General features: G+C 38.0%; 4 protein-coding genes and 1 pseudogene across 7 annotated transcripts; 1 reads left to right on the plus strand and 4 right to left on the minus strand.

Moving 5' to 3' along the window:
* Positions 1-753: 753 nt before the first annotated feature.
* Positions 754-3,822, minus strand: LOC18597029 (BTB/POZ domain-containing protein At3g22104-like). Its single transcript, XM_007025839.3, has 3 exons — positions 3,325-3,822; positions 1,697-2,800; positions 754-1,360 (listed from the first exon to the last, which is right to left on the minus strand). Exons 1-3 carry the CDS (start codon positions 3,385-3,387, stop codon positions 914-916), a joined length of 1,614 nt encoding a protein of 537 aa, XP_007025901.3. The 5' UTR covers positions 3,388-3,822; the 3' UTR covers positions 754-913.
* Positions 3,823-4,543: 721 nt separating this feature from the next.
* On the minus strand, positions 4,544-8,712 carry LOC18597030 (eukaryotic translation initiation factor-like protein). 3 transcript variants are annotated; one of them, XM_018123168.2, is made up of 6 exons: positions 8,260-8,712; positions 7,035-8,043; positions 6,758-6,942; positions 5,621-5,657; positions 5,384-5,442; positions 4,544-5,248 (listed from the first exon to the last, which is right to left on the minus strand). In XM_018123168.2, the coding sequence occupies exons 1-6, from the start codon at positions 8,358-8,360 to the stop codon at positions 4,771-4,773; spliced, it is 1,869 nt and encodes a 622-aa protein (XP_017978657.1). In that variant the 5' UTR covers positions 8,361-8,712; the 3' UTR covers positions 4,544-4,770. The 3 variants fall into 3 exon arrangements, with proteins under 3 accessions (XP_017978657.1, XP_007025902.1, XP_017978656.1); XM_007025840.3 differs by having other exon boundaries at positions 6,758-6,939; positions 7,035-8,052; XM_018123167.2 differs by having other exon boundaries at positions 7,035-8,052.
* Positions 8,713-9,676: 964 nt separating this feature from the next.
* On the minus strand, positions 9,677-12,554 carry LOC18597031 (alpha-farnesene synthase-like). Its single transcript, XM_018122585.2, has 7 exons — positions 12,308-12,554; positions 11,746-12,013; positions 11,276-11,648; positions 10,969-11,187; positions 10,726-10,870; positions 10,360-10,608; positions 9,677-10,267 (listed from the first exon to the last, which is right to left on the minus strand). The coding sequence occupies exons 1-7, from the start codon at positions 12,464-12,466 to the stop codon at positions 9,968-9,970; spliced, it is 1,713 nt and encodes a 570-aa protein (XP_017978074.2). The 5' UTR covers positions 12,467-12,554; the 3' UTR covers positions 9,677-9,967.
* Positions 12,555-17,815: 5,261 nt separating this feature from the next.
* LOC18597032 (calcium/calmodulin-regulated receptor-like kinase 1) lies at positions 17,816-23,113 on the plus strand (annotated as a pseudogene). The gene is made up of 7 exons (XR_016027020.1): positions 17,816-18,430; positions 18,603-18,980; positions 19,140-19,293; positions 22,057-22,178; positions 22,509-22,594; positions 22,693-22,764; positions 22,855-23,113. The product of XR_016027020.1 is annotated as a calcium/calmodulin-regulated receptor-like kinase 1 (transcript).
* Positions 23,114-23,682: 569 nt separating this feature from the next.
* BAN (NAD(P)-binding Rossmann-fold superfamily protein) lies at positions 23,683-26,072 on the minus strand. The gene is made up of 6 exons (XM_007025845.3): positions 25,661-26,072; positions 24,933-25,099; positions 24,634-24,834; positions 24,351-24,510; positions 24,022-24,235; positions 23,683-23,924 (listed from the first exon to the last, which is right to left on the minus strand). The coding sequence occupies exons 1-6, from the start codon at positions 25,785-25,787 to the stop codon at positions 23,783-23,785; spliced, it is 1,011 nt and encodes a 336-aa protein (XP_007025907.3). The 5' UTR covers positions 25,788-26,072; the 3' UTR covers positions 23,683-23,782.
* Positions 26,073-27,368: the final 1,296 nt, after the last annotated feature.

Below are 27,368 nucleotides of genomic sequence, written 5' to 3' on the forward strand. Positions count from 1 at the left end.
GAACTCTTCAAGGGTAAAAACCCCTATTCTGCAATGCTGTATCTCCTTCTGCTGCAATCTGGGTGTTGTTTACACGAACAAGTTTTGCCTTAAAAATGTAGTTTGCAAACGTTTCTGGGGCTCCTAAAATGTTAGTGAGCCCCGCAACACACCCACGCGTGCTCCTCGCCGCATAGTTCGCGGGCTGCCTTGGCAGTGAGTGGCTAACAGAGCACGGATACTCCTTAGAAACATCCATTAACTTACTTCAGTTTTCTCTCTCTCTTGGGTTAAGAAAGGACATTGTCTCGATTTTTCTAATTATGTTCGAAAGTTGTTCTCATTTTATTCCAAGGAGATGATCATGAGGTAATGAGATCAGTAATTCTTGCCGCGATACCAGCTTTATTCTGACTTTTGTTTGAGGGGCTTGTTAAGTCAGCTTCATAGCTAGGACAACTAAAACTGCTTTGTTTTGCCACAAGCTGGCAGCAATTTTCTACCTGATGCAGTAGGCTTTTAATGGAAAACTGATGATAAAGTGATTGACCATTTAGAGATGTTCAGCAATGACTGCTCTTTCAGTACTTTTCCATTGACATTCAACAACTCGTGCTTGGTCATCAGTTGGGAACTTTGAACTTTCATTTGACTTCCTTCTGTGTTTCAGTTTGATCATGTCAAAAAGAACACAGTTGCAGTCAAGATCCTGAGCCTTCCATCTAACAACGTTCTATCAAAATGCAAACCAGTTCCCTACACTTGCTGCTACAGTTCTTCAAGAATGAAGTACAACTTACCAACTGATGATTCTTTGCAAAACTTGAAACAAAATCAATTTGCATTTACATGAATTTGGCTCCATACTGTACAAATATTTTCCAAGACAATGTGGGGGAAAAACCATAAAGACTTTTGGAGGCAAGACTATCTTTCAAGAACAGAGTTTTGGTAAGAATCTAGCATTATTACCAAGACTGGATAATCTTGTTCTTGGTATATTTCCTATCTGAGTCTGCATTATCCCACAGAACTTCTCCACTTCTGTTACTCTGCATTGCATTCCTTGCAGCTGTACATCGAGTTGCTCAGCTTTCCTGGGAAGGTTGAGCCTTTTTGCATACAGAAGCATTTGATCAGAGTTTTCTTTCTCGTTGATGCTTTCCTCGGCAGAGAGGGAACCACTAAAGGTGTCAAGATGTTTTTGGCCCTCCAGTAAATTTTCAAGCTTGGACTGCTGATTGATGAAAGCTTGTATTGCTATTCTCGATGGAAATTTGGAATTTCGAGCTAAGTGTCTCAATGCATCTGTTGAGAGCTTTGCATAGTTAAGTGCACAACAGATTCCCATCTTCTCTGCTTCATGTAGACCACCATGAACCTGTTCATAATTTTCATCAGTCAAGCAATTTGAGTGTTTGTATCACCATTGATCCTAATAACTAATAATTGATCTCATTCTAATATGAGCAAACAGATTAAATTAGCATATAGAGGATTTGCTATCATACCAGTGTTGTCCTTTTCATTTCTATATCCTAATGATTTTACCTAAATTTTGGAAACCTGAAATGATTGAACCCTAGAAAAAGTCCTGTCGCTTACTACTGCCATTACATCACATACAGATTACTCTCTACAACCAGTCCTTCAATTCTAGAAACATAGAGTTGCATTTATAACAGGGGTAAATATTTTGTAAGTTTCAAAGCAATACCTCTAGATAAATGTCAATGGCTTGAAAAAGCCTATCATGGGATTCTCTTGCAGAATCTGGCAGCAGCATGACTAGTGCTCCAAACTTTGAAGGGTTCAGGTGGAAATCTGCTGCCACTTCCACAAGGTATGAGTCAACTAAGCTAGCAACCTTTCTTAATCGCACTGGGGATAAGCAACAACTTCTTCCTTCATTGCAAAATGCTTTTACCAGCCTCAGAACCAGATTCACATCATACATATAACCTTTCCTTTGTGGGGATGGGAGAAGCAGAAAATCTATAGTTGCTTGATCCAATTGTGAACCAATAAGGTTTTCCAAAATGGATTTGCAATATTTGCTTATTTTCAAGCTTGAAGCCACTCGAAATATATCAAATAAAAGCTTGCAAGAAAGGGAGCTCCTATCAAGCAAAGAAAACAGCTTGATTATGACCTCTGTGACTTTGCACTTCTGAGTTGGGGAGGCATTAAGAAATCTCGATCTTTGATAACAGAAGAGGAACTTACTGATTGTAGGATGATCGAAACGCTGGCGTATCATCATTTTTATTACCCTGTCAATTATATCAATATTCAAAAACAGAAGATCCTCAAACCACCAAGATACTTGAGAGAAATTGTTTCTCCAACTATAGCTGCTCCTTGTATCACTGGAACATTTGAAGCTGGAGTTCTCTGAGGAAGATGTATATGAGCTTGCAACAATAGGAGAGGCAATCCTTCCTATAACACAATCCAGGACTTTATCCAGTATTATTGAAGAACTTGAGGCAGCAAGTAAATCCTGACACTCTTTCAAAGCTACAAGAAGCTCAGACCAGGACCAGAAGCTGATACCATCTAGAGACTTTTTTGTTTGGTTTAACAAGCTAGGCCTGAGGCCATCACTCTCCATCTCCATAAATCGAGCAGCGCAATTCAGTAGGACTACGTTGGCCGGAGTTATCTCAGTTCTTCCCTCGTTATAGCAAAACCTTGCCACGAGCTCGAAACCCTCAGCTCCTCCCGGAAAGTCATGAAATACCACTTTCAGGTTCCTGGTGTCGTCCATCAGATTACCAAATAATTTGCTGAATCTACCAGAGAAAGATGCAAGAGTTCTCTGCATTAAAGGAAAAAAAAAATTGAAGAGGAATTATAGCACATACTAGGATTAATGAAAAGAACAAACAGTTTATGACAATTAGTTCATTTTACATCAAAAAGCCCAGCGGTTAACACCTCAACAAGGAGCTATAAATGAATCAAATATTATTAATTCAACCAATCCGAAGAAAATAAAAGAATCTTGCTTTTCTTAGGAAATTGTGGTGAGAAGTTGCTGTCAACAATAAATTGAAGAGTGGTCCTGTTTCTGCTGTAATCTAGTGGAGGGGGCCAAGATCCTTGGTGAAGGGAATAGATTGTGGAAACCAGAAGAATGAAAGACACATCAAAGAGAAAGCATACGGAGTAGCAACACATTGACTACACCTGAATGAAAAAGATCATAGAGAGGCTGAAACCGGTGCCACTGGAAGTGAAAACGACATGGGGTAAAAGACTCAGCCTTACATAATAAAGATCAAAACCATGCATGTAATTACTGCCAAGAAGGATTCAATGGTAAAAAGTTAGCATGACTACCTTGTCTACCATGAAAACCTCTTCACCGTTGATGTCCACTTGAAGATCACAGAAGACTTGCATCGTTTCAGATAAACTAAAAGTAAAAACTGAAAGACCCAACCTGAGGAAAAGGGTTTTATGGAGCTTAGAAAAAGAAAGGTGCGGTGTTCAACAAAGGGGATGGACTTTTCGGGATGAGCCAAAAAAGGAGAATAAAGGACATGAGGGGGGGGAGGGAGGGAGGGGAGTGACGCAAAGAAGAGAAGGGAAAGAAACAACAGTAGAAAGTTGCTTGTATGAAGAAGCTGGTGCGGTGTTGGTTGGTCAATGGACAATTCAGCATAAGAGGACAAAGGTTTGTTAGTAGAGAGTAGACAGAGAAAGGCAGGGAGGGAATCAGAAGCAACGAGGCGTTTTTAAAAAAAAACACCCAAGGGGACTGTTGCTATTGCCATGGCTTCCTTACCAAATACACGCTTGTGTTTTGCGAATTGACAACCTTGTAAAACGGTATCAAATCCGACAACCATGATAACAATATGCATGTTGTAATCTTAAGATGCCTCAATCATTTTATTATCATAACAATTCCATGTCTCACCACTCAAATGCAATTACTTGTGCCACTAAACATCTGTTTAAAAAGTTCTGATATCGTCCATTGTTTTGTTTCAATAGTTACATGGAAAATTGGACATCAGATTTTGGTTTCCACAAGAGAAAAAGGAAGTTAGAAACCGAGAAAGAGAAAGGAAGACTTCCTCTAAGAATGACATTGTCAAACTAAACACTGAAAGGCTTAAATTGCAAAAGTCATATGTAAAAGGGGAAACAACAGGGAACTCGAGCTTGAAAACAATGCCTTTTCTATGCTGCACGTTCTTCGAGGCCCAATTTCTTTTTCTTTTCTTTTTTTTTACATACAGATTATTCTTCTTGACCAAACCAAGGTTGGCGTATGGGCTTTATCCGTTACTCGTGGCGCCAGTTTCCATTGAGCCTGAGAGAACAAAAAATTCTCCCTAGTGGGAGGCTGGATGGATCCCACTGAAAATGGGAAGAGAGAGAAGCGCGCCATGATTTTGTGGTTGTGGTCCAAATTTATATTGTTTTGGGAGTTTCAGAAACCATGGAGGAAGTGCCTTTTTCTTGGGTATTCTGCTAGTTTTAAGCACTGCTGGAATTATTCTATCGGAAGTGAAGTAAGCCATTTCAGCTTGGTTAATACAAGTAAAAGTTGAGAATCGCAAAAAGCAAGACATAGCAATTGATTTCGTATGCCAATTGTTCTCCTGAAAAATTCTTTTAAACGGACAAAGAAAAAAAAAATTCAGGTGCATGCACTCATGAGTTGTGATGATACTCATGAGACAAGACAGCACAATTATATCAGCAACTGCATAAAAGCAATTACCAGCAACACAATCTTCTCACCTCGAACAAGGCAATACGCCTCTCAAAATTTTAGTAGCCATTTATCTGAGGCCTTGGAGTTGGACCCATCAGCCGAGAAAAAGGTATTGGGTTCCGGCCAGGAAGGCCCCTTTGCCCAGCATATCGATCATCTGTTTTCTGATCTGAGAATGATTTCGAAAAGGCTTGGGCAAGCTCCACGGCTGATGCTGCTTTTCCATAGCGCACGCCAGCAGATTCAGGAGAGACTGGTTTAGGCTGATCAGCAGGCTTACGCCAGGACTCAGGTGAAGGCTGCCTCTGTTGCTGCTGCTGTTGCTGTGGCTGCCTTTCTGTTTCCCTGCCATTTCGCCGATTGTCATTACGCCAATTCCTCCTCTGCATATCAACTCTTTCATTCTCGACACGATGATTCCTCTCCGATTTTCTTCCGGCTCTTTGATCAACAGGAGGATTTTCAACTCTTTCACCATGGCTAGGAGCTGCCTGATCAGCAACTTTTTCAGTCCTTGGAACGCTATGTTTGACCCTTCACGTAACAATAAAGAGACATAGTACTAATAAGTTAGGCAATTCGTGAACCACCAACACCCCCACCCCCTGAAAAAAAAAAAAAAAGAAGGAAAGAAAGAAGCAAACTGTTCTAGAATGGTATGAAACACACCTATCAGGATGTTGGCCTGGCTCTTGGTTGCTATCATCAATCCCTCTCTCCTTGAGCACCTGAGAAGCAGACCAGAAATCCTATCAGCAATTATTATGAAAATCACAAGAACAGACCATAATAACAAGTGTGAAGCTATAATAATAAATAATATTATGTTGACATGAACAACAGAGTGATAAATTAACAAAATAATTAAAAAAAAAATCCAATACGCAGGAGGAGAGATTCACTCACCAGTTCTCGTGGGCGAGCACCACCAAACAACGCATTTCTGCATTAATAACACTTAGCTAAGAAGTTACTCATAAACCTAATGTGATGATTGTCCAGAAAATAAACTAAAAGAAACACGCTCATTCATTCAAGATTACTGTAGATGTTGATAGGACATGCAAATAATCATAGCACCATTATATGCAACCTCTCATTCTAGCAGGTAAGATGTGTAAGATCTAACCTATTATTCAAGAACTGATAGATGAGTTCTGCATGGCAACCTCACAAATAGCAGACAAACAAATTAAAAGAACTGTTATTAAGTTGCATTATCACATTCTATACTGTAATCATAGATGTCACTCTTTCACCTTTCCATTGTACTTTAGTTGCTTTTAACTATCTTCAATAAATTGTCTTAAATAATTGAGCTTCATGAGAAGGTTATATGTGACTCAATGACTCACAATTAATCTAATGCCTAAAATCATCACTTAATGGCTAAGCTCAAAGTTCCCTATCTAGTTGTATGATGCTATTACATTAAAAAATTACTCATCATCTAAATTTTGCTTTTGTGAAGTTAAAGAATTCATGTCACTCTTATGTCAAAAGTTTTTCCTTTCAATGAAAGTGCAACAAACTCAAAATAACTTTCCTAATTTGACCTCCTTCAAACTCATCCTTTTTTTTTTTCCAAATGTGTAAGGAAAGAAAGACATAACTAGCATTCATGATGGAGAGGGCATAATGAATCCTGAGAAAATTGCCAAGTCAACAAAAAAACACGCACAAAATCAAAATATAAAATTGACAAGGAACATATTTTGATAACTAAAGAACTGAAACTGCAATCAAAGCTGCCCAGAGATATTCCCTAAACACAAAAAATTATCCTTAACTAGTATTGATTAACCAAGTTTCCAAGAAAGCACAGATGACATCAAATTTCTATTGCATAATATTTTTCGCTTACATACCTCAACACTTCTGTCCCTCACCCTCATTGAATTCCTCTCAGCAAGGATGATAATATGAGGCAGACTTAATATTCAAATTTCAAAACTCTGAACATGATTTTACTATAACAGGAATATACATCTATAAAACACTCATACAAAGTAGCATTAATTTAAAGTTGAGGCACATACTGACCTTTCCTTCTCAATGTTGCCTTCCAATTGTTCAACGGGCTGAGAACGAGGCTTTAAATTGAGCTTTGGACGCTCCACTGTCTGGTTCCCACTCTCACTGCCAGCTAAACCAGGTTTTGATGTATTCACATTTCCATGTGAACCATTACCAATTTCGGCATGAGTAACAACAGATTCATTAAGCTGCTGATGCCCATATTTCAAGAAAATTATCAAAATTAAAGGAGAACCAAATAAACGAAAACGAAAACTTCAAGAGTATAACATCAAAATAGAACCTGCTTAGGATCAATAACAGGTGATTCTAGATTATCCAATGGCTTAGTCCGGGGAAGTAACTTCAACTTGGGCCTCTCAGATGCTTCTGATGGCACTGACGGTGACGGCTGCAATTCAGAACCAACAAATTTGCCATCTGAGCGAGTTGATTGAATCCCTTCACCATAAATTACTGATTTCCTTTCTTTAACTTCCAAATAATTAGGAGCCTGGTTCCTTTCGTAGTCAGGTAAGTCCTTTCTATTACCCTGAATTTCATCTTCAATATTCAAACCCCTTTCTACATGCCTTGCCAATGTTGCATCAGAATATTCCCTCCCACCCATAGCATTCATTCTGCTGTACATCTTATCATCATACCCCTGGGATTGCAAACCATTTTCTATTTCTGAATGTTTACTAACATCAACATCTTTCTGGTATTGAACAGACAGCTTAGACTGCCATCTACCTGAGGAAACCTTTTCAAGTGCACTAGCATGAGCCAGCTTCGAGACAGCACTTTGTTCAGACCATGCAGATTGTGGAGGCTCAGCAACACTCATAGACACCTCCTTCCTAGCTGCCCATGCATTAGGGTACGACCCAGAAGCTGCCGGCCTATGATTCCCCCCTGCACTCTGAGAACTCACACCAACATGAGCAGCCTCGGGCAATCTACTTGAGTATGAATTCCCAGCTCCACTTGACAATGGAGATACCGGAGCAGACCCATGTCGACCCGACACCCTCCCCGCATAAGCAGACTCCGGCTTCAGCTCCAAACCACTAGGTGGAACCCGAAAACTCTCGTCACTAATAGTTCTACGCGGGGCAGAAACCCCATCCAATGGCTTCCTTTCATCCTCATCAAAATTACGACCAATATGCACTGAATTGGTAAGAAATGGGGTTTTATCATCAAAATGCCTAGTTGCGGGAGACGAGTTGGGTCGGGGACGGTGATCAGGCCGGCCTATCGGGTTTCCCCAGGATATTGCTCTATCGTAACCTGAACGATCCGTAGGCCTGACAATGCTGTACCCATCAAATTCAATAAAAATAAAATAAAATATCAATAACTAGGGTTTCACTCGCAGATCCAGTGGCTTTTAGATCTAATATAAAACGACCCAAATTTAAAATTTTGGATTACACCCAGAAAAATATACATCAAAAACAAAAGAAAGAAAAAGAGAGAAAATTGGATCAAATTAAATGGAAAGAGAAATTTTAGTAACTTACACGCCAGGTGCAGAAGGGAGAGGGAGATCAGTTGGGATTGAACCGCCATGAAAATCTTTCAAAGTCATAGTGTTGCCACTGAAAGCTTTCTTCTTTGACATTTTCCCTCTTCTTTCTTTGTCGTTCCGAAAAAGAAAAAATCTTACTTTCTCTCTCTCTCTCTCTCTCTCAATAAATATATATGAATTAAAGAATTTGTATAGGCAAATTAGAAAAGTAAAATAAACAGAGATAGAAAGAAGGAAAAAAAACAAAAGAGGAACCCCCGACTTCTTGAAGTTGGAATGTAAAAGAAGGACGAACTATGCCTATGATAGCCAAAAATAAAAAATAAAGGTGAAGAATGGAGAAGCTCTGAAAGGGAGGGGGTTGCCTCTTTACTCACGGGCCCCCTGTTTTTCTAGTATTCAAGGTTGAATGGCTCTCTCTCGGTTCTGTTCTTCCGCCGTACAGTTCCTCTTTTGCTTCCTCTTTTAAGAATTTGCGATCAAAACAGGGCTGAGTTTTCAGTCCAAAAGATATCAACCCTTTGAGTAATTCAATTACAAAGCTTACAAGTCCAAAGTATGTTGGGCTTTCTACCATTCAAAACGTATCTTGAGCTTTAGGAAGCCCAAAAGTATTTTGGGCTCTAATGGATGGGCTGTAAGCTGGAGAATGGTAATGGATAATAATGAGGGCAGAGGAGGAGGTAGGGGGGACAAATGCCAAGGCAAGACAGAGGGAGATGGTTGGAAGGAGGAAAAGGGTATTGAAGCAGATGGTAAATTACAAGGAAAAACTCTAGTTTGAAGGGATAAGAAAGGATGTAAATCCAACAGACAAACAAGTTTAGTTCCTTGAGATTAAAGATTTTAGGCTTTATTAATACCTAACTTTACCTTAACTGTTGTTACCTTAACTAATTTTTTTGTTATTTAACTACATGTTCGGGGTCCTATGTTTTACTTTTGATGTATCCTCATCTCTTTTGTCCCTTTCAGTCTTCTCTCACAGTTGTTGTTTTCTTCTATCGAGACGTGTCAATTTAGTCATCATGTATGAAAATATTCATAATAAATACTCATTTTAAAAATATTTTTATATATAGTATAGATTAAGACTCATCAATCCTAAAAAAGAAAAATAAGTGTCTAAGAAAAGGATTTGATCACATATCAAGTAAAAAATCCTACTTATGGATTTTTTTTATATAAATATAAACAAAAATTAAAAGCCATCAACTCTAAGAAAAAAAATAAAAACTTATTAATTTGTACATGATTTCACTGTTTAAATAGTATAAGATTCAGTATGGGTACGATCAAATGTCAAGCAAAGAGCCAACTTGGTATCTTATTTACACAAAAATAAAAATATTTTATATATAAGATTAGATGATATTATTTAATCTAATAGACTTTCTTATATAGGAATGTGACTGCAACGGACAGAAGAAAAAACCTAGTATTGCATGTTCTAAACAACACCAACAACTATTGTCCTATTCCTATACATAGATAGTAACCCTTGTGGTGGTGCCTTGGCTAGAGATGGGGACAATATTCCTCACCCAAAATAAGGTGTGAAATAGTATGAGGAATCTTAATTTTGACTAGTGGAGCACATGGCTCATCAAGTTTATTTTGTCCTTGCAGGCTGCTTTCTTCATTACTTGGTACGATATTTTTCAATTTGCATGATTTTGACGTCTGATCAAACCTCCAAGCTAATCAAGCTTGAAAGGCTCGATCAGGAGAGAAAGGATGTGCCTTCGGGTCTCGCGGTCCTGGATGCCAAATCCGTCTCCAAATTGGTAGAGGCAATGCACCATGCGCGCAACATTGGCGGTAACTTTGACAAAGGATTGCTGCAAAGGTGATGGAGAGCTCAAGCATTGGCTGTTGATTTTCTTCCATGCGCCGGTTATCGTGTCCTTGATATGCTCCTGACCTTCTTCCTCCGAAACATCCACTTCTCGCATGTAGCACAGGATTGATGATGGAGCATCGCCTCTCTCTTTCTCTGCCTGTTGGAAATTAAGTCATTCATTGAATAATATGAATTATATCCCGACAGGTTTTTTCCTGTTTTTCTTTTCGTGAAGGAATAGGCAATTACCGCTGAAGTCCCCAAGTCGTTGCAAAGTCGAATTATGATGGATACATTGTGAACAAGATCATGATTTTTGCCCAACAAATTGACCATGTCGTCTGCTATGTTATGCTCCACAGAAAGCATTGAGTGGACAGAAATCACAGTGCCTCCTGATGAAATCAATGCATTGCTCAGGTACTCTTGAAGGGAAGGGAAATAACCTTCGTTGTACCACTTTGATTCCACAAATAGAGCTTTACAGAATCCCGCCCACTGAAAATGAAACATACTTTTTAGCGCTTCACCACATATTTGCTGCCAGGTGGATCTAATTAAAAAAAAAGGATAAAGCAGAAAATAGTGGATGAAAATCAATGCATTTTTTAGTACCGCTTTCCTCAGATGAAGCAATGCTTGGACATCCGGATGATTGTGCTCTTGGATGTCATAAGCAATTTCATTGGTAATATCATAGAGAGCTTGGAAGCATATCTTCATGGACTCCGGTAGTTGCTGAATTTTGCTTGTGTCCCAACTGAATTCAAGATCGTATTAGAGGATCAATGTTTTTTACTAACATGGCCTACACGCCTACCTGCATGCACTTAGTCACGTATAATGCATGTACTATACCTATCAACGGCTTTGGTGAATTGCTCCAGCTCTTCCAGGGAACCATAAACGTCGTAAACATCATCTATTATCAGTATCATAGTTGTGATCTTAGTGAGGCGTTTTCTGAAACAACTATATCGAGGCTCATAAGCAAGTCCAACTGCACACAGGAAGCTTTCAGCTAGTCGATCCCTTGTGAAGTCTAAATGTTCCATTAGCGCCAGATTCTTCCACCACCTGAAAGATCAAGCACGTTTGATTTGTTAATTTCACCGTAAACTTGACATATATAGTTTGTAGGGGTGTTTATTTCATGGTTTGTCACCTGGAAATATCGCTGAGATCTTTCTGAAGCGTGGCTTGGACTGTATTAAAATTGAGTTTTGCCAATTCAAGTAAAGTTTCGTCTGTGTTTTTATTGTTCTCGTACATGGTGATGCGCCATTTGACATCAAACCACTGTACCCTCCAGTGCGTCGAAAGCTCCAAAGCATGGGCCACTTCCTTGGCTAAGTTGCCATCCAAAGTAGAATAAATATTCCTGAGAGTTTCTGTTGCGAAAGTTTTAGCGTCATCCAAGATGCTTTCTCCTTCGAAAGCTAGATATGAGGCCTCAAAAAGTTCGAGCAGTCCTTTGATCTCTGTGGATTTGCTTTTTGAGAATTTACCCTTGTCATCCAAGAAGGAATTGAACACATCTGAACACGTAATTAACCACACATTTGAGAGAGTTAGATCATAGAAAATAGGATTTCAAAGCATGAAAATAATACACAAGAGGTATTAGATTCATGCCTTGTGAAACCTCGTAGTCATGCAGCCTCAGGATTCTGAAGCGTAACGCTGTTATGTAGAGGTCTTCTTCTTCTTCACTATTTTTCCTCTTCTTGGAAGATGCTACTGCTTGTAAAGTTTTTTGCATTTCCTCCGCAAAGAGGTCGGCCAGGCCTAGTTTTCTGATCATATCAATCAGCTCCAGTTTGGCTAATTCTTCCACTGCTTCGACAAACAAGTCCTTCCCCTTCTCTCTCAACTTCTCAGCCCTTCTCTTGTATTCATCACCCTGCAAAAGGTTTCAAATTTTCAGTTAGTCATAGCGTGGCTTTGTTTATTTAGTTCTTTAAGAAAGACAATACATATTTCTGATTTCACAAAGACCAATATCGTCCAATGTGGCCATACATGTCCTTTTATGAATTCATTCATGTAAAATACGTTGGCTTTGACAGTTCCTTGTAATTCCTTAATGATTTAGAAGATGGGGTAAGGTGACATAGACATGCAGCTGCTACAAAAAAGAGACGAAATGGTTTATAATGAAGAGAGAGAGAGATATAGACTAGAATTGAAATCTCACATCATATTTGCTACGAAGGGACTGTAAGAAATCATATTTCCAAATGTTTGGCTTATAATTTGCGGATCGCCTTTGTTTTATCACATCAAAGGCTTCAGACTTCAATTGATAATTTACAACTTGATGCTCTGCCAGCAATTGGTTAACACTGTCATCCATGGCGATCACTTTGTGAGTTTGGATAAATACTGAGGGTTTTTGGGTTGATAAAATGAGCTTGCAGAATGGAATAGCAAGTGATGACCTACTTGGCCAAAGTTTATGCCCTATTTATAGGCAGCCAAGGCACCAAGCATCAATGGCAACGCGAACTCTTTCTCATTTCTACATTAACCTTTACTTCTTAACGCCACTTAGGGAGTCAAAGAATTTGGAATCTGAACATTCTAAGCCACATATTGAGTCTCGACAGATCACTGGTCAGTAGAAGGAGAAAGCGTATGGAAACCAAATACCGGCTCCACATCTACAATGAACATATATGCACATAATGAACCTATCCAAGTACCCGCAATTTCCTTGTGCTGTAAAAGTTCATGATGATTTGAAATGAGTGATCCTTCCCCTACAGGACCCACAGTAATAAGTTGTCAATAGCAGTAGTAGAACTTTCTCGAATTTAGAAATTGTTGAGCTCTAGTGTTCATGGTTGGAAATTACCCTGGTGGGTGCAGTTAACTAAATAAACTTTCATCAATTTTACTAGTCCTATGCATACTTCCATATTCCAAATCAATCGGGACCCTGTAATCTCTGATAAAGCATTACACTTTCTTTTTCTTTTTATCTGATACAGCAGAGAAGAACAAAGAAAATAGTAATTAATTCAGCATATTACATGACCCCTAGACAAAATTAGTCCTTGTATATACATCAAGGGTATTCTTTCCTCACCTTGATTTTTTGTTGGCAGTAAGTCTCAAACGAAAGATAGTCGCATGAGAAACTATCACATCATTTGGGTGGTCTGTTGACAGGGTATTAAAAGGCCAGCTTCTGAATCCTGATTCATTCCAGAACCACACATTAGTCGTCAGCATTCAACGACAGGTACATCCAGCGACGTATAGTCACTCCCCTCTCGACTTGTAGCCCGTTACATCCCGAAAATATCTAGAAAAAAACATCCTAGTTAAACCACGAAAGGATGACCTTGTGGCTTGAAGAGCCTTGACCTTTCGTTTTCATCTGTGCGTAAAGCGTGAAGATACCTGAATGCATCCATTGAACATTGAAGAGTCCTAACTCAAATGCAAATCACGTGCAGCAAAAAGGAAATTCATTGGTCTGTTTCCTCGGAAAGGGCCCACATCTGACTTGAACGGCTTCAAATTTGGATACTCTAATGGCAGGCAATTGTCACCTTAACTGGTTTAACCTTAGAAGAAGTAATCCCATAACGTCGACGCCATGGTTTATCGTCAACGATCATTGCCCAATTAGCGACGACGGTAGTATGACATCAGAGATGAATGCATTTTACGAGATTGCTTTGGTGAATGCAAAATTTTATATAAAAGATAATTAAAGGTAATTATAAAAATAATAAAATTATACATGTTAAGTTTTATGTATATATTAATATTCGAATATTTGATTAATTAATTTGTACATAATCTCTTCTAAAAAAATAAAATTTGAATTTTTTTTTAATATAAAAAAAATTATACATATACTAATAAAAAAATTAAAAATTGATAAACGACAGCACCACCAAATGTCATCCCTTTAGCTCCGCCAACGTAACCCGTCACTTATTATTGTGAACTCCTTATTTTCAGCCCTCTCCAAATGTCTATACGAAGTATAGCCCTCTCTTAATTTAATTTTAAAATCTTTTTTTTTTTCTGTAAGGCCACATTCCTATATGAAGATCAACAATACCTTTTTTGCTACACCAACCTAATATAAAAATGACTTAATGCGGGCATAAGCTTGTTTAAGATAATGTTGACTTTTCGGCCCAAATTAATTAGATTGACACCTCCTAATAATTGCTTATATTAGAATGAGAAAGCTGATTTTGCAAACAGAAAGATTGAAAAGAGAAGTTGAGGGGCGGGAGATCCAACACCTAAGAAGAGAGGCTAACCAGAGAGCAATGCCTTAGCAAAGAAGGGAGTTCAACTTCAGTCTTCTGTTTTGAGAACTTTTATGGAATAGGGAGGAACATGGGAGGTGGGTCACTTGTATTAAGCTGTTGGTGATGGAGGGGTATTTCGAGCAATGTGAAAGACTCTGAAAGGATCCTGGATATGTACAGGGAAGTTTTTCAACCTTTCGATTGTCTTTCTGGTTTTTTGGATTCTTCTGTGAATGATTGTGTTGATGTATAGGGGTCCTGCTTATATTTTTGTTCCTAGTTTCCTCTGTGGGTGTGTGGCTAAGGTTGTGCTAACCTTACTGCTAGTTGGGGAGTGTAATGTGTTGTTTTTGGGGACATCCTGAGGTCGCTAGAACTTGCAGATTGTTTTTTGATGTTATCTGCAGGGTGTTATTTTTTTGGGGGAGGAGGTTGTTCGTCCCTTCGTTTGGTTGACAGTTTAGCATGAATTGAATAAAACCCAGCTTTTCAAAAAAAAAAATTGCTTATATTAGAAATCCTCTACCCCATATTAATGCATTTCGGTCATAAAAGCGGTATTCATTAATAATCTACACAAAGGCAGTAAGGGGTACGAGTAAAGTATAAACACTCGGTTTACCAGCATACATGAGTGCAGCAAAACATGGAAACGTAGCAAAGAACTCCTTTCCCAACCTAATATGAAAATGACTTAACAGAGGCATAAGCATGTTTGACACAAGGTCGATCTTTTATTGTACAACCAAACAGTGACTAACACTGAATGATTTATAACCATTATTTGATCAACTTTGTTTTACTCCATCAATCATAAAATGAATAAGTCAAAGTACAACACGTAATTAAAATCGACATTGAACATGCCAAATTGATAGTTGACGTGTTCAACTTTTCGACTCAAACTAATTAAATTGACACTTCGAAATAACTGCTAATATTAAAAAATCATCTACCCCATGTACATGCATTTCTGCTACGACATGCAATTATCCAATTGAATAGTCCATCAGCAATGGGGATGTCACTCCATTGTTGGAAAGGATGACCATGTGGCTTGGGGAACCTTGAACTTTTGTCCACTCGTTTTCTGTGTGTAAAGAGTGAAGATACATAAACACATCGAGTGAACCTTCAAGTCCTAACTCAAATGCACATCACTTGCAGTAAATTGGTCTGTTTGCTCCAAAAGAGGCAACATATGTCCAACTTGAACGGCTTCAAATTTTGATGCTACAATGGCAGGCAATTGTCACCTTATTCATGCATTTCTACTGCGACGTGCAATTATCCAACGCATTTTACTAATCAAATCCCCGTTAAATTAAACCTTTTTTGCTCAAAAAAGCGGTATTCATTAACAATATGCACAAAGACAGTCAAGGGTACAAATAGAGTATAAATGCTCGGTTTACCACCATACATGTGTGTGGCAAAACATGGAAACGTACCGAAGAATTCATCTCCCAACCTAACATGAAAATGACTTAATAAAAGTATACGCACCTTTCAAATAAGGTTAACCTTTTATTATATATAAAATATTTAAACAATGATGTCAAATGATTTATACATAAAATATTATTAAAGAATATTTTCTTTACTTTATCAATAATAAAGTCTTATTTTTCAACTCAAACTAATTAGATTGACACCTCCTAATAATTTCTAATATTAAAAATTAAGAAAATTATGAAGAATAATCTTCTTTGATAAAAGAATTTTAAAAATAACCATCAAACTAAATTTAATTGTTTTTAACCATATTTAACTATGACTTGATTAAAATATCCTTAAAATTATTTCAAATAAATTAAATCATTTATCATAATTTTTTTTCATTTATACTTTCGATTTCTCTCTCTCACCATCCCACTCTCTCTAATTTTATTAATTTGTCTCTTTGGCAGTCGTCTGCTATGCTCTCGATTTCTTTCTCCCGTGCTTTTAGATTTCTCTTTTTTGAGCTTTTAAGGCACTAAGCGATGGTTTGGATGTGTTTAGATGGGTGGCTATTTGAAGAATTTGATTTTTAGGTATTTTAGATAAACTAAAACGGTAGAAATAATTACAAATGTTTGAAAGATTTTTTAATTAGATCAATTCGGGACGAAGACACCATTATAGTCAAGAATTTGAAATTTATAAATTTAGGTTTTCAAATAAATTTTTTTTTCTATTTTTAGTTGAAAAAGGTGCTTTAAATAAGAAAATTTGTGTTTTGGTGTATGAAAACATGTTAAAAACACTTTAATGAATGCCAAATTATAAAAAAAAAAAAAATTAAATGAAGAGAGTTGAGAGGATTTAAAGTTTTGATTCGTAAGTAATAATAACATTTCAAGTATTAAAGTGTAACAAAATATTTTTAAATATAGTGTCTAACAACAATATTTTTTTAATATAGTATGTAGCAATAATATTTTTTTTTCAACATAACGTGTAATAATTTTTTTTAACCATGACGTGTAATATATTTTTATACATGGCATGCAATAATAATATTTTTTTTAACAAGGCATATAATAACCTAACTATGGTGTGTGACATAATTTTGTATATGACATATAACAATTTAATCATAATATGTAACATATTTTTATACATGACATCTAACAATGGTATTTTTTTAACATGACGTGTAACAACCCAATCATGACGTGTAACGTATTTTTGTAGATGATGTGTAACATCGTGATGAGTGATTTTGTTAAGAATATTTTTGTTCAACTTGATTAAAAATAATTAAAATTATAAAAAAAATAATTTTAAAAATATCTTATTTTCAAAAATATCATTTAAAAAATCATCTACCCCATGCACATGCATTTATGCTGCGACACGCAATTATCCAATTGAATAGTCCATGTGCAATGGTTATGTCACTTGAATGTTGAAAAGGGTGAGTGGATGCTCTCCGTCATGACCCCAGAAAGGCAAGGCATGTCAGCTTGGTATAATTCTTAGCACAATGATGCACCCTTTCAAAAGGTTAAAGAGTTTCCAATATAAAATAAATAAAATATATATTTACAATTATTGATTTCTTGATGTAAATAATAGTGGGAACAATAAAGTAAAAGAATTTGTTGATTTACTTTCCTCCTTCAACAACTTACCAAAGCAAAAAGATTTTGTCCATTCCATATTCTCACCTCACCAACCATCCCAATAAGGAAACGAATAAATTTCAATTTCATTTTTACTTTCCTTGATCAATATTTCTTCTTTTTTTTTTGTCTATTTCTTTATAAGTTGTCATCAAGAGCTTTGAATTCTACACGGAACTGATTTTGGACCAGTGCCAATACGGATGCTGACTCTTCTCTGCAGACAGGTCTTATCAAGTCTTGTTTTTTAGGCATGGTTATGAAATCTATTGACAAAGGAAGACCACTCTCCTCGTGCTGTGTTTCACATGCAAGTTTAAATTCATGCTTGATGAGGAAGTTTTTTTTTTTTTTTGTTTAACAGTATTGTTTTCCTTGGCTTCTGGTACAGCAGCCATTGCTAAATATCTGTGAAAGCATCTTCCACGTATTCTAAAATTCTACGAAAAATGGATCTGAGCATGTGTTGCATGTTCTCCATCGATCGTTTGCTATAGTGACAAACTACACGAAAGCAAGACTTTTAGAATAGGACATGCTTGCTTGGACCCTTTGCTTGATCACTAGTATCATTCTTAATTACATGGTGGTTTTTTCTTGTGGCCAATGCCTAGTGGTGTTTACTTAATTAACAAAGATTTCATGTCTTGTTAATTTTTCTTGTTTTTGTTGGTTCAATTATATTCGAAGGATTCATTTTCTTGGCGTTTGATTTGTTCTTCAAATCACATAAATCAGATTTTGATGCATTCTTTTGCCAGGATAGTCAGACTTTGTTGAAAAACGAATCTAGAGAAAAGAAAAAAGAAAAGGTGGATTTCAAGTGAAATCTTAAACTATTCTGTTCCCCATGCCTGAAAGTTCAACTCCCACAGCCTTTAATCGAATAATTTCGCCCCCAAGATAAAACTAATTGGCTGAAGAAACCAGGTTTGTGCAAGCAAATTTCCTATCTGGGTAAAATATTCAAGCTAATTGTTTCTTGAGAGTTGAGATTGAACCTTTTGGTACAACATATCAACTGTTATACAAAGCTATTCAATTGTCATAGATATTGTATATATGGGTGGAGGGATCAACTCACGAAATTATATTTTTGCAGGCCTGCTAGGTACTCAATGCTAGCATAGGAAACCAAGGCTGTCCGGTTGAAAGAAATGAGAAATTTCCAAAGGGGACTCGCTATTGGTATCAGCGTTGGAGTAGTTATTGGTGTGGTTTTGGCCATGTCTGTTATTTGCTGCATTAGGTATCGAAGGAAGCGTTCTGATCTTTGTCATGATGAGGATAAAGTCTCTCCGAGAGCAGAAACAATCCCCATCCGTGCTCATGGGGCAGATTCCAGCACGATGTTGTCAGATTCTCACCGCGGTCAAGAATCCCCTAGAACATCAGAATGGAGTAACATGCCCCAGTGGTTGGAAGGGCTCAAGAGGAAGAGCGTGGCATCCGCATGTGGCATACCAAAGTAATCTTACAGGTAAGTTGATAGCAATCCAGTGATTTTTCCCCATTCCTGATTTCTGCACTTAGATTAACTGTAAATCAGGTCTTCCTTGAACAATGTATGTAAAAGCAGATGGCATAACATTTTATGTTAAGGAAATCAGTGAAATTGATAGCATGAACTGTTTTACAGAGAGCTAGAGAGAGCGACCTATGATTTCACAACAAATATAGGCCATGGGGCATTTGGTCCTGTCTTCAAAGCTCAAATGAAAACTGGTCAGACAGCTGCTGTCAAAGTGCTTGCTAATGATTCCAGGCAAGGGGCAATGGAGTTTCTATCAGAGGTAATAATGAATTATAGATTGCAAGTTTTTGTACGTCAAGTTCATATATGAATGGTTGGTTTTCAACTTTCAAGTCCTATGGCTCCATTGATGATAAATCATACACACTGACAAGTGTGTGACAGCCAGTTGCCACTATCTTTAGGTCCCGTTTGCCATTGAGGTTGAAAGTAGCTTTTGAGTTCAAAAGTTGCTTTTGACACTCTCAAAACGTTTTGACAATAATTTCAATTCAAAAAGATAAAATACCCTTATTAGTTTTCTTAAATGAAGAAAAACAATTGCCCCCTTTGGCCTATTGTCTTCCATAAAAGAACAAGAAAGAAATCAAGAAATAGTAGCAGTGGAAGGTACATAGAGCCATAGAACCCCATCAAAGCCCGAATCCCCATCCACATTTTAGTTCTATATCCATCTTGATTTATTGATTTCACATTAATTCATAATGCCAAACTACACCTTAATCATGTCTGCCAAACTAAAAAATGGTTTTCCATGAACGATAACAGCAATTATGGTCATGGAGAGAACCAACAGACTCAACACCAGGGGATGGCCTACTAATACAGAAAATAACTTTACAACAATAGTTTTTTTTTTTAAGTTAGAGTTCATCCATGTACAAACAAAGGGGGAGTCAAAGACTGGACAGGACACAGTCTTAACCCTCTGATCACAACTGGTAAGACAAGAACACCAGTAACCAACCCAGCCCTTCAAACAAAAAACTCACCTTTACATTTACAGTTAACCCTCTAAGCCTACACCCGTTTCACCAACACAAAATTAAACCATACAAGAAGTTAGTAAGACAAGGAAACACAACCAGCATATGCCTGTTTCCTTCTCTTGCTAAAACAAGACTCCAGAACATCCAAATTTGCTCCCAAATTTATATAGACCAACAACCTCTTGTTCCCTCTAGGGGCCACACGACCACCGGCAGCAAGGAAACTTCCACAACCACACAAACACCCCCTGGACACACAGATCAAGATTCTGAAGCCATAGAAAAGACAGCCAACCCAGAGAGAAATCAAGAAAAACAGACAAACAAACATGACAATTAAGGCAAAACTTGCAGCAGATCCGTGACTCTCTCCACCCCCAATTTGGCAAGGCTGTCCGCCAAATCGTTTCCGGATCTTGGGGTATGGATGATCTGCCATCTGGGAATCTTACCCAGCAGAGCCTTGATTTTAAACACCAGATTTCTAAGGCGCCAGGGAGAGGAAAGTGGTTTTGAAACCAAGTGACAGCATTTATAGAATCAGTCTCGATGATAAAACCATAAGGATGACACCAGTCAGCCACCATAAAGAGGGTTAAAACCTCACGAATAGCTAGCATTTCCCCAAAATTCGCATCACCCCAACTCCTTGATTTCGAGAAAAGGATTTTTGCAGTACCCTTTTCATTCCCAAGCACACCCCCAATGCCAAGAGGACCTGGACAGCCCCTGGTAGCCCCATCCGTGTTAAATTTTAACCACCCGTCTGGAGGTTCCTTCCATTGCACCTGGAGCTTAACCTTTTCTTTTTTTCTTTTTAATTGAAACAGCAGCAAGGTGCAGGAATCTCACAATATCAATAGTATCCAAATTATCGTGAGGCCATTTGGACTTAACCGACTAAGTAACACTGATTTTGATAATATCCAGCACCTTACAAGCGTCTCAGGTTATCCTGTCGAAGACCATTTTGTTTCTATAAAGCAACTACTGGTCTAATCAAAGCAACTATTGCAAAACAGACACCAATTCAACTGGAAAAGATATTGATCCCCTCTAAAGTCATTTCAACTCAGGAATCTTTGAGTTACTCCAAAAATCAGTTGTTTTATAACATTAGTACCCAATTTAAAGCCTCAACTGACAATTCCAAGCCCATATAGTTCGGAGCATTGGCCTCTGGCACCAGAATAGAGTACAGAAGGTTTGGTATTTAAAAAGATAAAAATAAAAATTGTATTAATTTCAAAAGCTTACATGTCATAACAAGTTTCGAATCTTATAGATAAAATATTTCTAATAGTATAAAAAGTCAAGCTATGAACAAAAAAAGAATAGCACACTTACAAAAAGATTTAACTGTCTGAACACGGAAGCATTATCAAGAGGAAATGAAACCCTTGAGGAAACAGATATCTATTCCATTCATCAAATAATCAACAAATCTTAATCCACATGTACTTACCCATTCATCAAATTGCCAACTAATTCAAAACCTGACGTCAAAACATACATCAAAACCACACAAAGATAAAAAAAAAAAAAAATACCAAAGACCCAGTATCATACACAAAGGAAACTATAACCCAAGCATACGGCCCTGACTATCAATTTAGGTAAGAAAAGACTCGTGGCTGACGTCCCTTGGCCTGAGCATATCAATTAGGAATCATTCCCTATTTCAAAAGCCCTGATAGCGTTTATGAATCCATCTTCTAGCAGGCAGCCTGGTTCAATTCCTTTGAAACTTCTCCATGCAAAACAGTACTTGTGAAACCAAACAGGCAACCCATGAAAACAAATTGAAAGCGAAGTGACTAAAACCAAACGTGTTGCAATGGAGTAAACCCAAATGCTTTATAAACTTGAGATCTTATGCTGCCAGCGGCAAAATGTGCTGCTTTGTTCTGTTTCGGGTTTCTATTTCATCTTCAACATCCTTTCTCTATCCCTCAAAGGGGAAAAAGAGAAGGTAAAAATTGAAAGCAAAGTGACTTTGCACACGTCGATATTTTTGTTGCTTTTGTTCCCAGATTCTGTTGCTTGGAAGATTACACCACAGCAATCTGGTGAACTTGGTGGGATATAGTGCAGAAAAAGGAGAACATATGCTATGTTTACATGAGCAATGGAAGTCTTGCATCCCATTTATACAGTAAGAAACACAAATTAACTCCATGCAAGATTGATCTTAAACAAGCATAACTTTATCTTAAAATTCAAATAGAATAGGAATTGGACTTTTGTTGTTGCTTTTTATCTGAAAACGTTTCTTGATTGAAGTCGCATTTCCATATAATTTTATAAGGTTAGCAAATAGTTCATCAGATGAATAATTTTTTTTTGAAAGATCATCAGATGATTAATTATCCTGCAAGTTCAATGGTTTTGATGGCCATGAGCATTTTCATTGCGCAAGAAACAGATTTGATAACCCATACTGTTGTACCATGCTGCAAAACATATTATCATGTTTGAATTGCAGATGAAAAGCATGAGCCTTTGAGCTGGGATTTAAGGGTTCGGATAGCTCTAGACGTGGCAAGGGGTTTGGAGTATCTTCATCATGGGGTAAGTTTCAGACTCTGTCACTGAACAAGTAGAAGCAACTGGTAAACTTTTTGAAAAGAGGTGTATACTTGGTATTCAGCTCGTTTATTGTCTAACAGGCTGTTCCTCCCGTTGTGCACCGCGACATCAAATCTTCAAATATATTGTTGGACCGCTCGATGAAACCCAGAGTAAGCGTTCAGTTTTCAGTGGCTATGGTTCATTTTTCCCACCTCTCCCTTGCTCCGAGGCTTAAAATATTCAGCTGTCAAACTCTGCAGGTGGCTGATTTTGGACTTTCAAGGCAGAAGGCTAACTTGCACTCATCTAATGTCAAGGGAACTTTCGGATATGTTGATCCTGAGTGTATGTCTACGTTGATCTTTACTAAGAGAAGTCATGTTTATAGTTTTGGGGAGCTAATTTTTGAGATAATGAGTGGCAAAAACCCACAACAGGGTCCCATGGAGTATGTGGAGCTTGTAAGATCTCTCTGCTAAAGCCCTTCTGCTCTTTGCTCACCTGATTTTGAGTGCCTATGCATGCACAAAATATGAATGATTCAATATCATTTTTCTTGTTTCTGTGATCATGAATAGGCGGCTATTGATGTGGAAAACGATGTAGGGTGGGAAGAGATTGCAGATCCTCGACTTCAAGGAACATTTGATGTTCAACAACTGAATCATATGGCTGCCCTTGCTTATACTTGTAACAATCCTGTCTCCAGGAAAAGGCCCTCAATGAGGGACATCGTGCTGACATTGTCCGAGACCCACAAGCCAAGAAACTCAAGGGTGCAACATGGGCAAAACCACCTGCTAAAGCAGAGGAAACTACTTTCAAACTGGATTTTTTTTTTTTTGAAGATCAACTTTCAAACTGGATCTACAAGGGACTGTTGATCCTTCTTTAATTGAACGTTGAAGAATTGGACGCAGAAGGAAAGTATGATAGTCATTTGATAAGTACACAAGAACCCATTCGATGATTCAGTTGGTGATTTGATTTTTGGTCTTCCAATACTAAATAGGATACTTTGGATTTCTTTTTTTTTTTCTTTTTCTTTTGGGAAAGCAAATGATATTCGCCATATGGTATTTGCTTGATTTGCAGAACATCAAGTTATTAGGATAATATAACAAAAGACAGCATACATCTTAAGCAACCAAACATCACAGTCATTAGGGACAATGTTAGGCGGACTCTTCACTTGAGCAGCCCCTTAGCGTTCATGTATTCTACAGTTTGGTCGTAGATTTCCTCAATCCCAAACTTAAAGCTGAATCCTTCATTAATAAGCTTATCCGAGGAAATGATCAACTTGGCTTTAGAGGGGAAATCTCCAAAACTGCAATTGTAACAAAGCAAACAAAACTAAGATTAACCACAATTCTAGCAGAAAGAAGAGAAGTTTAGATTGTGATATTGAATGCAGGTTGGCTTACTCAGTAGGGACTTTGAACTCAGGGTATCTTTGGTTGAGGAACTTAGCAAGCTCAGGAACACTGGAATTGACAGCACAGCATATATATCGGCCGGATGCAGATTCTTTTTCTGCCAGAAAAACATGGGCCCGACAGACGTCCTCCACATGAGTGATAGAGATTGAACCTGACAACATTTGCATACCTTTCAAAGCATTTACAAGGAATTCGTTGCCTGCAAAAATGTTAAAATTCCCATCAGTTACAGTTCATGGTGCTCCAGGCTACTTCTTTATGCATCAGTTTTACATCTAGAAACAAGGCCAGGACACGAGGTTCTAACTTAATACCTGAAAGCAAAGATGTGGCAAGGCCAATGCTGCTGGGCACGTCTGGGGTGAGAGAAGGACCGGTCATGAGAGAAGGGATGACCGTGATGAGATCGATGTTGTTTTCTTGAGCAAATTTCCATGCTGCCTTTTCAGCCAATGTCTTGGATGCAGGGTACCCCTGCATTCATGGATAAAAGCTTACTTCAGATTATGCACACCAATTATTTTTGTTACCTTGCCCTCTTCTGCAATTCCCCCGAAGATAAGAGAAAGAGGAATGGATTAGCATGAAAATTGTTACCCAAGTTGGTGGCTTTGCCGACGATAAGAACTCAACGTCGGTCCAGTCTTTCTCAGTCAGGACCAGATCTGTCCCCTTGAGTGTGTTGATAGACACAGCTGCGGCTGAAGAAGTCAAGACGACCCGTTTGACTGTTTTTGCTTTGGCACAAGCTTTCAAAACGTTCAGCACTCCCTGGATTGCTGGTTTGATCATGTCATTCTATAATCAAAATCCAATAAAGTAAACCTTGTCATCATTCCTCAAAACCAGAAGGAATTTGATCATCACTGGAAAAGCAGTTTAATGGTTTTACATACCTCAGGATCTTGAGAAGCAAAATTGACGGGTGTTGCAACATGGAAGACAAGGTCACAACCAGCTATGGGGACATCAAAGCTGCCTTCATCAGTCAAATCTGCTCGAAAGATTTTCAAGTCTCCTAGCTTTTGTAGTGTTACGAGGTGAGGGATCTTTTTCTGGTTGTCTGCAGAAAAGACACAGCATTACACCCATTCATGTTTACTTACTCTGGGTGTTGCCAGAAAATGAAAATAAACCCCCAAAAAGAAAAAAGAAAAAAAGATTCTACTCATTACACTTTATCTGCAAAAAATGTGATTAATTTGGTAAGGAAACTCTTCGAGAGGGGTGAACTCAAACCCAAGGAATTGATAGTATTCTCTCCTGCTCAGGCAACGGATATCGTGGGTACCCCCTAAAAAACGCCAACTGACAAGACAAGGCGGTATGTTCCTCGGTTGTTCTCGCTTATTAACTTCCAACATGCTCGATACAGAGTAGGTAGGAATTTATAGTTTAAGCTTAAAGTGAAAAAACAAAGAACAAAGAACTAATGCTACAATGGGGGCATAAATCGTAGTAATTCCTAAATTGCAGCAGCAGCCATACCAACATATTATATATAAAAACAAGAAAACCAAGGAAGGGGAAGAAAGTAAAATACTGGGATGACCCACCAAAGCAAAGCAGTAGAAACAAATGAACAAGAAAAACAGAAGAAGATGAAGAAGAAGAGAAGATCAACCTGGGTCCCTGACAGTAGTGTTAACAGCGTAGCCCTTCTCAAGCAACAGCTTGACCAACAAAGATGCAACGTATCCGGTGCCACCTACGACACAAGCGGTCTTTTTGCCTACGGTCTGGCTGGCCATGGCTTCAATGACTATATTCCTTTTCTTGACCGGGTACCTTACTTTTGCTTTTCCGTTTCGATTTTTTGGGCTTGTTTTGAACCCTTCAACCGTTCAGACAAAGATGCATAGGTGGAATAAACTTATTGCATTATTGTTTTATAGACGATGGGCACTTACCCAGGGCTTGAGTAGATTTTTAGATGGAGAAGGTGAGCACGTGCCCTTGTGCATACCAACGACTCAAAAAGTCTTTCAAACCATCGGTGGTGTGACTCGACTCCCCAAACTGCTACTACAAGGGGTAGCCAGTCAGTACCCACGAGTTTCTTTTTAGCTAGAAACTCATTTCCTCTCATCGCTTCTATTGATAATGACTGAGTTAACAGTGACCCCCTACCAAAATATAGTTTTGTATTCGATTGATAAATGTAGAGTAAATGTAGAGTTTATTGCTTGTGTACTTCTTAAAAAATTGTTCTATGAGAAAACCATTAAATAATAGTAAATGGGTTGAGTATTTATCAACTGCTTTAGTCACTAAAATTGTTCTATGGTTCATTGAGGAATTTTGATTGAATCAAGACATAATCTAATATTTTTTTTTTTTTTACTGTGGAAAAGTATTCCCAAAATGGGTTTTTGCATCCACATTCTTTTACTAAGAAAGTATGGACTTAAGAAGAGGCACACAAAAGCATTTAGGTGAAGTTTTGGAGCTTGGCATCTTCCAGTAATGATCATAAGCGATAATCAGATTTCGAGCACAAAATTTATTGTATGTTAGAAAGGGGGAGTTGTTTTTTGGATATCATATAGGACATGCAGTGGTGCAGAAAAACAGTAGATGAAGTTTGCTGAAATGTTGGAAGTGAAGGCTCAACTGATGTCAAGTTAAAATCTTTGGAAGGCAAAAGAGGGGTAGCTGGCCAAACCTCAAGTTGCTCCAAATGATGCCTCACGTGGGCCTGTGGTTAGGTGGTTTTACTTCTTATGATTCGCAATTTCAATTATAGGCAAGCAACAGAGAACTGTTGCCAGGAATCCTTTATTTATTTATTTTTTCATTTGTTTAATCGAGGAAACATAAGATTAACCCCATAGGAGGATCAAAGAACACCCGGAGATATCCTGATGATCTTTGTTAAGTACATTGTAACAAGTTTCCCTTCCCCTTCCCGAATAGGTCTGTAATTAAATACCCTAACTCGTATCTGTAAGCAACTCTTATTATCAAAACACAGTATCAGGATTAGATCTGAGCCCAAGAAGAGCCACAGTAGTGACAAGACAGTGCAGACAGAAAGAAGAGGGGACAATGTTGTTGACGAATTAGACCACGCATAGCAGGATCATTGCACTTCCAGGATTGAATTCAAATTAGACTTAATAGATTCTGTACTAGGGTTTGTGTTATTAATTACATTTGTCTAAAAAGGATATAAGCAAGCAGAATTAATGGATAGGAGCTTGATTGATGGTCAAATTTGACTTATCTGCAGAACAGAATTCAATCCTCGGGGCAGTTTCACTAGAACAATGAGGGGAGAGAGAGAGAGGGTGCGGTGCAAGAGAAGGCTGGTCAGAAACTTCAAGCAGCTA

The sequence above is a fragment of the Theobroma cacao genome, chromosome 6 (assembly GCF_053813885.1).
Source record: "Theobroma cacao isolate CCN51 chromosome 6, ASM5381388v1, whole genome shotgun sequence".
NCBI classification, from domain to species: Eukaryota; Viridiplantae; Streptophyta; class Magnoliopsida; order Malvales; family Malvaceae; genus Theobroma; species Theobroma cacao.

Bases quoted from the DNA above. Each gene is read 5' to 3' on its own strand.
- LOC18597029 (XM_007025839.3), bottom strand. From the start codon at position 3,387: ATGCAAGTCTTCTGTGATCTTCAAGTGGACATCAACGGTGAAGAGGTT. The intron at 2,801-3,324 runs GTAGTCATGCTA...CCTTTAATGCAG, and splicing joins AGGTTTTCATGGTAGACAAG to AGAACTCTTGCATCTTTCTC. The intron at 1,361-1,696 runs GTATTGCTTTGA...AATTATGAACAG, and splicing joins CCATTGACATTTATCTAGAG to GTTCATGGTGGTCTACATGA.
- LOC18597030 (XM_018123167.2), bottom strand. From the start codon at position 8,360: ATGTCAAAGAAGAAAGCTTTCAGTGGCAACACTATGACTTTGAAAGAT. The intron at 8,053-8,259 runs GTAAGTTACTAA...TGATGGGTACAG, and splicing joins CTCCCTTCTGCACCTGGCGT to CATTGTCAGGCCTACGGATC. The intron at 5,249-5,383 runs GTGTGTTTCATA...TGTTACGTGAAG, and splicing joins CCAGGCCAACATCCTGATAG to GGTCAAACATAGCGTTCCAA.
- LOC18597031 (XM_018122585.2), bottom strand. From the start codon at position 12,466: ATGGATGACAGTGTTAACCAATTGCTGGCAGAGCATCAAGTTGTAAAT. The intron at 12,014-12,307 runs GTGAGATTTCAA...AACCTTTTGCAG, and splicing joins CCCTTCGTAGCAAATATGAT to GGTGATGAATACAAGAGAAG. The intron at 11,188-11,275 runs GTGACAAACCAT...TTGATCTTTCAG, and splicing joins GATCTCAGCGATATTTCCAG to GTGGTGGAAGAATCTGGCGC.
- BAN (XM_007025845.3), bottom strand. From the start codon at position 25,787: ATGGCCAGCCAGACCGTAGGCAAAAAGACCGCTTGTGTCGTAGGTGGC. The intron at 25,100-25,660 runs GTTGATCTTCTC...TCTTTTCTGCAG, and splicing joins CACTACTGTCAGGGACCCAG to ACAACCAGAAAAAGATCCCT. The intron at 24,511-24,633 runs GTAACAATTTTC...CCATGAATGCAG, and splicing joins CGGCAAAGCCACCAACTTGG to GGGTACCCTGCATCCAAGAC.